Source organism: Triturus cristatus, chromosome 7 (assembly GCF_964204655.1).
Source record: "Triturus cristatus chromosome 7, aTriCri1.1, whole genome shotgun sequence".
In the NCBI taxonomy this organism is placed as follows: domain Eukaryota; kingdom Metazoa; phylum Chordata; class Amphibia; order Caudata; family Salamandridae; genus Triturus; species Triturus cristatus.
Window position 1 is genome coordinate 80,785,834 of NC_140590.1, and position 13,718 is coordinate 80,799,551.

Sequence of the window (13,718 nt, forward strand, 5' to 3'; positions counted from 1 at the left end):
CTGTGGCACGTGTTCTGCATAAGGTATCAAATCATATCACCTCCTCTTCGGACCTGATTTATTTATTCTAAATATGTTCAGCGACATTTTAGACACATAAGACGTATCTGCCCCTCTTTCCTCCGATTCTGATAGTCACGGATCAGTGGGAGGATAAGGGAACCTTCTTTTCATTTCGTCAGGACAAGAGCCAATGTAGAGGTCACGCTATCCGAAGGGCAGGAGTGAGGGTTAACATGAAGTATCTTTTCACAATAAGAAAATACGTTTCACATAAGCAGCAGCCAGTACTTTTTAATGTCCTAGAAGAATAAATGGACACAGCAAATTCACATATAGGAATGGGATTGATAGATGCTTTCAGATGCTTTTCTGTCTACAGGGCAGTGCGGTTACCTCTTGAATGGCAGCATTAACCATCATTATAGTAACAATCTCTGCCTGACTGAATTCCCAGCTCCTACTGTTCAAACAACTTAAAATGCGAAAATTAGAAAGATGAGATTTGCTTTTTCCCTTCAACTTTTTCCTGGCTCGTTCAGGGCTTTACCACTTCACAAGCGCAGGTGCCACATGCCTTGTGTCCTTTAGCTTCCACACTGGTGGGGGTGTCGGGCACTTCCGCCTCATCACTTACTCTAGTGGTAGAATTTGAAAGACAGGATGTAGCTTGAAGTGACAGATATCCTTATCGATAGGCAAGAAAACTCTAGGGCATATTATCAAGCCCATTATCGCCGCTTTAGCGGCAGCTTCCTATCACTAATATGGCCCTGCTGTGCCTTTTCTCCTGCATTAGGGGGAAGGGAAGGTAGATAAGTTACAGGAAAATCAAATGGAAGTGAGGTGGGGCAGGAATAATGACAGGAGAACAGGGAGAACAGAAGGGGAAGAAGAAAAATGAACGGGAAGAAATGTATTATTTAGAAACAAAGGGAGACCTAAAATACAGAACAACTGTTCTCTCATCAGCGCATTTGAAATTATTTCTTGATTTCCATGGCAGTGATTTCACAAGCTGTCAGGTGCCACTGAGCACAACAAGGAGCACCTCTTTAATAAGGGTATGTGTGGCTACTGACTCTCCAGGCTGAGTAGCCTTTCATTTGAGCTGGCCGAATCCATCGTTGACTCAACAATGCTGTAGGTGACCAGAGTTTCCAATAAAGACTTACTGACCAGAATGTAAATCAAAAAAAAAAACAATTTGAGAAGGACTTTACTGTATTGTGATAATGAACACAATTCTGTTATTCTCAGTAATAATATTGAGGCTTCACGCATTGTCCAGATTCCTGCTGTTTTATGATGGAAATGCTGCTGCAGCTGGTACAGATCGCACGCCCAGGCAGGACCACTCCATTTTGGCAATTTAGCATTGTCATTAGAAGAAAAGTTTTGAAAAGAAGATCGTTGTGAACGTTGACAGGAGGACAACTTGGGTACAGTCAATGACATGGTGGGCACTTCCACGGGTGGTAATGTCAAGAGTAGTGCCAGTAGTCACAATGTTGTTGTCTTTGGTGGTGCCATCTTGGTGGGTAGTCTTGCTAGTAGAGTCACTTTCTGGTGTGCTCGCTTGTGCTGACTCTTTGGTGGAGCCATCTTGGGGGGTAGTCTTGCTAGTAGAGGTGTCTTCTGGTGCACTTGCTTGTGTTGACTTGGTCTTGTCGTCTGGTGTGCTGGCTTGTGTTGGCTTGGTCTTGTCTTCTGGTGTGCTGGCTTGTGTTGGCTTGGTCTTGTCTTCTGGTGTGCTAGTTTGTGCTGGCGCGGACTTGTCGTCTGGTGTGCTGGCTTGTGTTGGCGTGGAATTGTCGTCTGGTGTGCTGACTTGTGTTGGCTTGGTCTTGTCTTCTGGTGTGCTGGCTTGTGAAGACTTGGACTCGTCTTCTAGTGTGCTTGCTTGTGGAGACTTGGACTGGCTTGTGCTGGGTTTTGTAGTTTCTTCTGTTACTTCTTGACATGAACCTATCAGAAAGAAAAGTAAGGAGTTACTTCTTAAAATCTACTACTTCTATGGAGTTGAAGTGAGCAGCATTTCTTGGGGGGACGTGTCTTCCCCCTCTAGTCAGGAGCATGTATGTGCTAACGCTTGCCTTTCATGGCCCCGCTGGATTAGAATTAGGGTTTTGATTGGTGAAGGCGATATGAATGCTTCAATTGAAATCCTGATTCCTGGGATGGATAGCAGAGTTCTTTATGAGGGCTCTGATTGGAAGGATCGGAAGGGAAAGGGTGGTTTGGGCAGGTGGCTTGAGGAGGGCATCCCCTCTCCTTGAAGGTCAAGGCCTCTATTTTCTTTGCAATTGTAAGTGCCAGACCTTGAAAAGGAAAAGGCCTTAATCTCTGAGATGGGAGAAAGGTTGCTAAAACTGAAGCTGTTGCTCCATGTGAGAGAAGTAGAGGTAACCAGAGAAGGAAAGTGTACATGTGCATTACGCATTGCACTTCAACCCATATAACAATTAGATCCTTTTCCTTGCTGCAGCTTCCCCTCACTTCTCTCCTCGATATTTTCCCATTATTTATATCTTTCTGCTTTCACTCAGCTCAGAATCTTGGTGTGACCTTCCTTCTCACAGCACACTTCCCCTTCCTCCCACCCTTGTCTCATTCAAATTTTCGACCTTCTCAAGGCACCCCTGCTCATGACAATCCACGCTTCCAGAACCCATCCTTACCCTTATTTTGTTACTTATTGACTATGTTCATTGCTCTTCCTGCTTATTTACCTGCTCCTCTTAAATCTGTCTTTACACTCATCTTCTCTTTATTAACCCCAACACTCCCTACCCCCATGCCTCATCACTGATCACTAATTTCTTTTAACATCCATCTCTAATTGTTATTTTTTGTGTAGTTTTTCAACATGTTGATGGCCTATCTCCTTATCTCATGCATTCCTTTTTCAGTTCTACATTGTTTCTCACACAGCACACTTCCCAGTTTCATGTAGCTTCTATCTCTACACCAAGAGCCCTTTACACATTTAGGTAATGTCCTCTCCTTAAAACTAAAATGTGGCCTCCTCTTCCTCTTTTGCTATGTCCTGAACCATCCTTGAACATCATCCATGATCCACAGTGAAACCTCAACTTTTTCATGAGCATCCCATCACAGAATTACTCACCCTTCTGCATAGCAGGCTGTTGGTATGCTCATTATTGTACCTGATTTTCAAGTAATGGTACTCTTCATCCATTACCTAGATGTAAATGGCATAAATACAATTCCATTCCATGTTGAGGTTACATGTTTTAGTGCCAGGTCTAATTTTTTCACATTGCTCCATTTGGAAAAGGTTGATTCTGTAAGAATTAGTGCATCAGCCTAATAGCCCCCCTTGTGGATTATACTTTCAGTAGCTATCATACCTTTTTGAGCCTAGTCTTCTCCCCTAATTGTATTGCCCATATCTGTCATGTTGGATGCATGGAAGTGATGTGTAATTTTGAGCTGCAAGCAGCTGGTTTCCGGTATATTCTACTCTCTATGTTTTCCCTCTTGATGAATAATGCGTTTTATATTTGTACATTTAAAAAAATTGGGTTTTATTGTATAGTAAAGTGTTAAAGTTCTTAGAAAGGGCTCATCCACATAATTAAAATATCCCCAATGTATCTGCCCCAGCATGAGACGTATACAGCCCATAGTGTGCTGCGCTTGCCGCTTGGTCCAGACATGAGCACCCTTAAGCCATCAGATAAAGAGGTTGGCATAAAAGAGGGCAAATGTGGAGCCCATTGACATGCTCTGTATTTGCCTATAAACCAGGGCATCAAACAGGAAAACATTACCCTAACAAAACACATTCTGCCATCTCAAATAGGATCCGAATATGCTCTTAATATATGTCAGGGTTAGTAGTGAGATAGTATTACAGGTCTTTCAAACCCTGAAGTGTAAGCATAGAAGGAACAGACAACAAAGGTCTCCAAGAGCATGCCTGGTTCTTATGTCAAATCACATACCTCATTAAGCACATCCTTGGTATCTTACGTATAAGAAGCGGACATAAAATTGTCTTTTCGAATTTATATGAATATTTTCCAAAGATGTACAGGGAGTTAAGGTTAACATTTCATGAAAAATATTCTCACAACTCTACTAATGAAATCATGACCATGCTGCACTCTAAGAGGATTGTGTGGCATGCCAGGATACTAATCGCTTGATTTTGAGTCCAAGTTTCTGTTTACATATCATGTTAATCATCATGTATCTATTTATTTCCTAAGGCTGGCCAGTTTGTATGGTGATGCACAATGTTCTCCATAATTGGATCTTTAAATGAATAGCTCTCACAATTTGCTGATACATGCTCGACCCTTAATGTTTCAAATCTGTGTGCTCTATACAAGATACCAAGGACCTACTTTAGACATCCAGAAAGAAAACATCACCTGAAAATGACACTGAGCTTTTGTCAGTGTTGCCTGGGGCCTGGATTACATTTGTTCGGGATGCTGAATGGAAGACAAGATGGCAGTCTACGCATCCAAACCCGGGGAACTGGTTGCAGAACATAAAGGTTACACTGTGACGTAGGCGACAATGAGGAAAGGCAAGTAGGGGCGCATATGACTCTTTGATGCTGCTGTCTCCTTCACTCTGTCAGATTGACTTGTTGAGTGATCCTTGAACTCCAAAGGCAAAAGGGTACAGCAATTTTACAATTTAAGTAAAACTATTCCGTGGTGGCTGTGCCTTATATCACATGTAGGAGAGGCAACAAAGGAGGTGCCCAGATACTTTGTGGTCGAACTGACCAGAGGGTGAACCCAACAACTTGCTGGGGCGATCCTAGCCTCTTTTCGAAGAACCGTCACATGCTAGCTTCACTGACAACAGAGACGGAGAAGTCAGGCATGGAATCAGGGTCTTGGTACCCGAGAATGAATGATGCCAGTTCTGGGGCCATGTCTCTGTTTTGAAAGGGATCAGGTCTCTCAAGGGACCACTCGCATTTCTGACTGGGAACGTCAGGAACTTGGAATAAGATCTGGGCTTCCGGTTGATCACCGGTAAAGATGGCTTCCTACCTGTCTGACTTAGGGTATCCTCCTTTGGTCCTCGCCTATCGGGGTGATGGTCACCCGCCCCACTAGAGGTGCCTCTGATGGCTCTGCCACACCAACCCATTCACCTCAAAAATCACTGTTGCATCCGGCAGATTGGCAGCAACTGCTTGTCCACGCGGACCATGAGCCCACCGTCCTGTTGCTGATGGATTCCTGTCAGTTATCCCATCCCAACCAATGTGTGTGCAGCATTGATACCTCAAAGGGAGCTCGTGCTCAGTTACCACTCACCTTACTATTAATTATATGCACCCCATAGGGACCGATCATAGCCTACTCACTCTGTAGAAAAGGCCTCTTACATCCTCCCACCACTGACCTGGCCTTGTCCCTTCAACCAAAAATTCACACTCATTTACTCTCACCACAACATAAAGACCCAGGCACCAAGGAAGCAAATAATGAACCTGCAAACTATTAGTGAAACTCATTCAGACGCTCTTAACATTCTTCCCACTTGAATTGTGTATTTTCTGTGTAGGTGAAGGTATTTTGTGAAGGTGAAGGTATTTTTGTGAAGGAGAAGGTATTTTGTGAAGGTGAAGGTATTTTGTGAAGGAGAAGGTATTTTGTGAAGGAGAAGGTATTTTGTGAAGGTGAAGGTATGTTTGTGAAGGTGAAGGTATTTTTGTGAAGGTGTTCCATAACACACATTGCATGTACGGTGATTGAAGCGAACGCATGCCTGATTTGCTGGGCAGTGTTGTAGCAAAATTACTTTGAATTCTTCTCGGGCCGGTTTTGAAGTTTCTACTGTTTCCCATGTGTGTTCTTTTTAATGTTTCTTGTGTAGTTATATGAGTACCGTTTTTTCTCCATAATTTTATTGTCATGTTATACTATTGGCTTAGTAAAAGAATCCTAAGCCCCACAAACACCATCATAGCCACACTCAGATTCACAGCCACCTACATGTGGGCTCTCTCTCTGGAGCAGCACTCTCTCCATCACATGCAGGCTCATGGGAATCGACCGCCTCTCCCCCTGCATCCCAGTGCGACATCTTCCTCCATCGCTTGTCTGCCACTTCAGAAGGTCCATCAAACTCTCCTTCAAATGGGGATTCCAACCATTTACTATGTGACTAAATGTCAAGGAAGTGGCCCTCACAAGTCTGTTAACGCCACTTATTAATTGCCCACAGAATGGGCAACTCAATATATTACCTATGTGGCCACATGACAGTGCACTTGAAAGATGCCAATTGCATCTTAAGGATGGTCCCAGCTAGGAAAAAAAAGCCATAAAAGCTAAGAAACCATCCTTGGCAATCGTATAGTTCTTAATTGAAGATAAGAATTTAGGGGCATATTTACAAGCTCCTTGTGCCACATTTGCGTCACTTTTCCCATGTAAAAATGACGCAAAAGTGGCGCAAGGGGCTTGTAAATAAGCCCCTTAGGAACGATGGGACATATTAACAAGGGCCGGCGATAAATATCGCAAAGCGCACTTAGCGCTTGCATATTTATCGCCGGCTATCTCTGGAATTTATCGCCCGGTTAGCGCGTTATCAACAACGCGCATCGCCAAGGCGATAAAATTCCAGAGATCGGTGGGATATCGCCGTTTTCCATGGTGGAAAACGGCGATATCCTAGATAATAGGGCCTGTGGTCTTAGCCACACAATCCACCCCCCATGTTAGGTATGCCTTAGTCAGGAATTTAACAGACGGTAAATTCCTGAGTTAAGGCATACTTAACGCAATTTTTTTTATCGCTAACCCTCCTTGATAATATCGCGAAGCTTCCTTCGCGATATTATCCCATGTTGCTTTTCACAGCCACGCCTCTTTTGCATCTCATTATCGATGCGAGGCGAGGCGTGTGAAAAAGGGGCGATACATCAAGGAATCACGCGCTAGCGTGCCCTTGATGATAATGCGATAATATTATCGCCGCTTTGCGCCCAAATACGGGCTCTAAAGCGGCGATAATATTATCGTCGCCCCTTGATAATATACCCCTAAGAAAGGTGACAAACTCCATCCGGCAGAAGGAAGGAGAAAAGAGCCAAGCAGGAACCCAGGATAATAAATCCAGAAGAAAATTAAATTGCTGAAAGTAAAACTCAGGAACAAACATAGTAGAAAAGAAACATAGTACACTGCAAATGGGTTGAGATGCATGTCCCTCTTGTGACTGTCACTCTTTTATATGTGTGACAGAAAGTGATAGAAAAAGACTTTACCTCAATTTCGATTGGAAATTCTGAATACCGTTATGTGGCCAATCACCTTCTGGGGGAGGGCTGGACTGGACTATGTCCCTTTTGAGAAAGTCATGGAGTTCATTGAAGATCTCAGAAGACGCCTAAATTAAACATCCTCGACTCCTCGTGGATTTTCAGAATTTTCTTCTGTCTTTCAGGTTTGATGCTCCAGGTGACTTGTGCAATACCCCTCCTGGTGACCAAGAGTGTGGAGACACCAGAATGGTCTGTGTGGGGCAAGTGTAGAGCACTCACTGAACGCATTGCTCCAGGAACAGGCAGGCTTGTAGTGGGTGGAGCACTCATTCGTTTGTTTAACTCATGACACCTGTGGTGGGACCTTGACATGACTCTGGCACAGGCGCGACACTAAAGCCCAGTGGATAGCCGCCTTCAGCCTCTCACAGAATGAGCACTGCCAAGTGAACCCATTATCATGGCCGTTGTCATGGCAAGGATGTGCTTTCATTTGATAAAGAGTGGGAGAAGGTGAAGAGGTGTGACAAAACCTATCACTATTTATCTTTTTAGTGGTAGATCCATGGATCACCAAAGCAGCATTTAGACTTAGGACCTCATTTTGAGTTTGAAAGAAACTGAAAATCTTCCAATTCATGGAGACAATTCTAAAAAGGGTGCAGAATCCATCTGCTGAATTTCCTGCACAATATAATTGTCTTCGGCAAAGCTGAGGGATGCTAAAGAAAACCAGGCATCCACCAGAAGCATGTTCTCAATTCCCAATGCACACAGCCAGGATAGAGGCATGCCATCATACTGTGTAAGCACTCATGTGCAGATGCAAACTCGGAAATCAAACCCCTTACATCTCTATGAAGACCTCGCTCTCAAGTCCTTTGATGTGTCCGAAGGGCTCTCCGCATGGAAAGATGGCTGAACGGCAGCGATAGTCCGACATTCATTCCCATACTCATTTCCCCTCCTCTGAAGTAAATGCCTGTAAACGTTGAGTTTTTTCTCTGATCAGTGATAACGTTTGCCTGGCAGCTTGATCAGAACAACATCATAATGTCCCCTCTTCCCTGGTGTCCCCTAGTGGCAACTTGGCTTTGTGTAAACACTCAAATTTTCTAGAGACCTCAGTAAATGCAGATACACAACAGGTGCTGAAGCTGGCGTAGCCTCAGCAGGTAGTTCTCTAAAGACTCGCTGATGACCCTGAGCTGCACACAGACATAGCTGATGGTCCACTTCCTGTCTCTCACTGGTCACCCAGATGATTGAGCGTGCAGCGTTTGAGAACCTTGGTGCATCCTTCAATGATGAGGTTGCGCTCTCTCCCACGTCAAGGTCAAGAGCAGCTAAAAGCTGCCAGATCAGGTAGGTCCCCAAATGTCTCCCTTTGAACTTTAATCCTTCTCAGGATACCCTGAGTGTTGGTGAGTACACTAACCTCAGTCCCTGGTCCTACTTCCCCTCTCTCTTCTCAGCCACCCATACATACTGTGCTGAATTATACTCTAGCCTAGTGGTCTTAACCTGTGGTCCGGATATCCCTGGGGTTTCGTAAAGCCTACTCACAGGGGAAGAGACTGCTTAGAAAATTAAATATTATTAACAGAATTATAAGGTGTATATAAATGAAGAAGCAATATGCACAACTGAAAATGTTAAAACATTCTGTAAACATGAAGGAATGTGAAATTGGAGGCTAGAAATTCAGCTAATATCTTCAGATTTATACGTGGGAGTAGTTTTTAAAATGATCTAACGGGTTATAAAATAATTTGGTGACCAGTAGCTTGAATGATGTCGATGATGTCATTTGAGATGTCATCAGTTATCTCATCAGTGATGTCATTTAAAATTTCACAAGTGATGTAATATGTCGGGTCATAAGCAGTGCATACTCATGGTGCAAATTATAGTTCTCTAAATCATAGCGGGCACATTTCAGACTTTTTAGTTGTTATCTAATTTCAACACCCAGATGTAACATCACTTGAACCTTTGTTTTTTCAGTGAATTTCTAGTTTTTTATTCGTTTTTTCAATGTAAGTTAAGATCCTGTTACCACTCCTAATTATAACATAACTTTAAACTTTGTTTTTTTCAGTGAATTTCTGACAGGGAAGATCAAATTACCATACCTAACTATAATATCTCTTTAACCTTTGATTTCTTCCAGTAAATTTCTGTTTTTATCATATTCAGCCAACACTCACACAGTGCATGAACTTTGGCCATGAGCAGAAGGTGGAGACACGGGTCAACCCCTCCCCAAGGGCTGCCAGCCCACCCAACAGTCAAATAACCCCCTGCTACACATGATCTACGACTGTGCACATTGGGAGATTGATCGCAGGCCCTGAGCTCATTGTCGTCAGCTGCAGACAACAACCCATGGTGCACAGCCTTCCGCAGTAAGCAGTTGTACATTGGCCCTACACCTAACCCACTATAATTGGTAATTACCACTGCAAGCAGCTTGTGCTCTGCACAGTGCCGGTTGGCCACATAATCTGCTGCCCTATCCCCTCCCATCTGCCCTTCATTGTCAACTTGCTTCCCCTGCACTTACCAACTACCCTACATTCTCAGCTTGCTGCCCCTGCCCCTTCTGGCTACCCAACATTGTCCATGTGCTGCCCAAGCCCCTCTCATCTACCCTCTATTATCAACATTATCCTCCTGTCCCTACCACCTACCCTCGGTTATCAGCCTTCTGCACTTCCCATGTACCCTCTTTTGTCCATGTGCTGCGCTGCTCCTCCTGTCTACTCTTCATTGCCCATGTGCTAACCATGCCCATTGTCCGTCTGCTGCCGAACCACAACCAACCATTGTCTGTGTTCTACCTCTTCTCCTCTCACCTGCCCACCGTGATGAGCTTGCTGCTCCAGCCACTCTCCCCTGCCCTCCATTATCCACGTGCTGCCTCTGCTCACCTCTCTACCGTCCATGGTCAGCTTGTTGCTTCTGCCCCATTGTCGGTGTGGTGCTCTGCCCCTCTGACTTGCTCTCCATTGTCCATGTTATTCCTTTGCTCCCTACTTGCCCTAAGTGGTCAGCTTTCTGCCCCTGCTTCCCACTGGTCTTTGGTTGTTCATGTGCTACACGTGCTCATTCTGCCTACACTCTGTGGTCAGCTTCCTGCCCCTGCAGCTCCCACCTGCCCTACTTTGTCTGTGTGCTGCCCCTCACACCTTTCCTCTGTTGTCCTTGTGCTGCCCCCTCAAAGCACTCTGTTGCCTGTCTGCTGCCCCTACCCCTTCTTTTTACCCTCCAGCCAGCCCTCTGTGTTCCTGACCCTGCCTCTCAAGCCCGTGTAATACCCTAGACCTTTCCTGCTTGCCGTTCTTTCTTCAAGTTCTAGCCCTGCCTCTCCCACCTGAACTTGGTGATCCGCTTGCTGCCACTCCCACCTGCCCTCTGTTATCCGTGTGCTGCCCCTGCCCTCCATTGTCCATGTTGAATCTCTTCCCCTTCCCGTCAACCTTTCATTGTCCATGTATTGCCCCTGCCATTCCCACCTGCCCTCCACTGACAGCTTGCTGCCCCTGCCGCTCATGCTTGCCCTCCATTGTCCATGTGCTGCCCATTCCATACAGAATACGGCGCTCTCCACCACTACTGTACGACACTCCACTCAACGGCACTAGACTCTACGATTTGAAACACTTTTATTTTTTAAAACAAATTGGTGAATTCACTGAAAAAAAACGTTAGTTAGAAAAACTTTATTTATTCTTTTCAGTAAAACTACACAAACATTAGAAATTCTAGTTATATTTATACCTTTAATTTATAATTAAAAGAACGCCTTCGAAATATAACTCGCACAGTGTATTCAACTCAGTAACTACAATACATCAAGTATAACTTATGCCCTCTCCATGCACTGTTTATACCCTTTCCTATTATATCATTTATGTAATTGAAAGTTATAGCATTTACAACAATCACTTGATTTGTGAGAACGGAGTGCATGTCAGAGTGGCGAGTTATAGTTAATGTAATGTGGCTATCAAGTTAAATACACTGTTTATGGAGGTGCACGAGTTATGATAATTTAAAGGTGTTGCGTCAACTATAAATTAAAGGTATAACTTTAGAATTTCTTGTAGTTTCAGTTTAGTTTGTATAGGAAGAATAAATAAAGTATAGAGAAAGAGAGAGGGAGAGTTGGCCTCGTTACATACATAAGGTTTAGACATAGACACACGGGTTCTCACCTTGGCTGACCAGAGTAGTCATGAGGCAGGCTATGCAGATGGCAGCGAGCAACCCCATGATGAAGGTACAGGGAGCTGCAGCGACGAGGCTCACCTCTTGGCCACCAGCACTTGGATCTAGCTTGCCACAGGGTGTGGGTTTTATATCCCTCTGGACAGCAGATGGAGGGTGAGAGGCACAAAGCAAACAAAGGAGACACCTGATGGTTTTATACCTATGCAAGGTTTATATGACTAGTAGAGCACTCAATAAAACCTAAATAAAGAAACTTAATGACATCTGATTGGGCAACAGGGAAGTCCTAAGTTTTGCAAGAAGCCCAAAGGCTATGAAAGGCCGGGAGGCTTGTAAAGGAGTCTATCACATATCAAATTCCTGATACATTCTTGTCACCTTTCTTTAGTCAAAACAAGAAAAACACTTATCGATATTGGCAGGTATGAAAGACATATAGTTTCACAGCACGCCATTTATTTCACACTCATTAGCCAGATCTGGGCACAGTGTGTCTGTGACTGTTGAATATTTGAACAGGAATGGAGCCCCATAATGCTTTAGTGATGTGATAGGATAATGTACCTTGCAGTTGGTGGTGGTAGCATAAAAACAAGAGTCCAGCTACACAGAAAACTATTTCAACACAGCGCAGCAAGTAAAGTTGCTGTGCTGTACTGCCTGAAAGGCTCTTTCTGGGCTTGTGCACTTTTGGCTGTCTTACACAAATGCAGACCCCTGGCAGCATAGTGCAAGGTTTTCTGCAATATCAGAAGCACCAGTTTTGTGCTGGAAGGGGTCCCTTCCAGTTCAAAAACTACAATGCAGCACGCATGCAAAGTGGGAAAAACAAGGAGATATTAAAACATCAAACCACCCTGGATGAGGCACAGGACTTTGACGCATCTGTGTGTACAATTATTTGTAGCTAGGGATTCATGTCAAAACCCTTGGGTGGTTTCATTGGAATGCCCATCCACCACCCATGGCACAACCCTGTTGTTAGAAGTTGGCCTGGTATATGCTGTCCACTAATTAAAGTGGGCACCTTGTACCAGTCCAACAACCCCTTTTGGTGAATAGGTTAAAGACAACCTTTATTGAAAGCTATCCTATTGGTAGCTATGGAGAGCAGCCTTCAGGCTAACTAAATGCCATTCAAAGAAAGGAAAAACAGAGTGAAAGTCATTTTTTTCCTTCCAGAAGGGGCCAATACAATGTAACTTTGTTATACAAGCTAACAGTAAGAAAGTCTGGGCTAACATTATTTTGCTTGAGTTTTGTTGTTTCGGGTGGCCACTAAATTATTGTTTCTTCTTCCTATTGTTTTTTCAGTTTTGTGGTCTTTGGTCTAATGATTCAGGCCGTAGAAGCATGTTTTAGGTCTTGTTTAATTATTTTAACTGTAGAGAATCAAGAAATATCAAAATCATATTTGATATTTTGGCTGCGTTTGATTCTTTCACTGATAGGTAAAATGGCTGGTTTCATAAGAATCTTTCCTAATATGTGTCATCTCATTTACCCACAGAAAATGGGTAAAAACCCTTAATACATCAGTCCCCAGTTTCTAGTGAATCAGTATTGATAGTAGGTGAATTTCTAACACCTCAGGCTTTAAACATTCAATCCAAGGTATAGTGACAAGTATATGTGAAGAGCACTTTCACCAAGCATCTGGGATAGTGGTGAAAACATGACACCAGACTTTTGGAAAACATGGAACGCAGTGTCAATTGGAATGCTCTACAAAAACGGGTCTTTCCAAGTACACCAAAGATTGGAGTGATATTTTTTTATATTTGCAGTGATTCAGCTAAGTATATGAAAAAGTTGTGTGATGACCTGCCAAAATTGATACCTGAGCTGAAGTGCTTCCCTGTAAGAAATCCTTGCCACTTATTAGATGGTATGCTAAAAGCATCTTTACAATCTTCAGAGTTAATGAGGAATGCTACTGACTTTTTAGTATATTCTGGTGCACTGTTATCTTATGCACAGGAACTAAAACACAAACATTTATAATTTCATGCTTTTTGTGGCATCAAAGAAGGAGTCCTCGCAACTGTGTCCCTTAGCTGACGGTTCTCAGTCCAAGGGGCTATGAATGCCATATTATCCATGTGGCAAGCAGTTACAGAATTAATTCTTTGCAGAGTGATTATGCCAAAGGCAAGAAATGTGAAGATCTTTGTCACATATTGATAGTGATATGAAAAAAAGTACACTCTAC

The 13,718-nt window shown here is 43.5% G+C and overlaps 1 protein-coding gene across 1 annotated transcript; it reads right to left on the minus strand.

Moving 5' to 3' along the window:
* Positions 1-267: 267 nt before the first annotated feature.
* On the minus strand, positions 268-11,689 carry LOC146808870 (uncharacterized). The gene is made up of 2 exons (XM_085615682.1): positions 11,491-11,689; positions 268-1,968 (listed from the first exon to the last, which is right to left on the minus strand). The coding sequence occupies exons 1-2, from the start codon at positions 11,546-11,548 to the stop codon at positions 1,385-1,387; spliced, it is 642 nt and encodes a 213-aa protein (XP_085471808.1). The 5' UTR covers positions 11,549-11,689; the 3' UTR covers positions 268-1,384.
* Positions 11,690-13,718: the final 2,029 nt, after the last annotated feature.

Coding starts and splice junctions, on each gene's coding strand:
- LOC146808870 (XM_085615682.1), bottom strand. CDS start 11,548: ATGGGGTTGCTCGCTGCCATCTGCATAGCCTGCCTCATGACTACTCTG. Junction 1,969..11,490: donor GACTACTCTGGTCAGCCAAG/GTGAGAACCCGT, acceptor TCTTTCTGATAG/GTTCATGTCAAGAAGTAACA.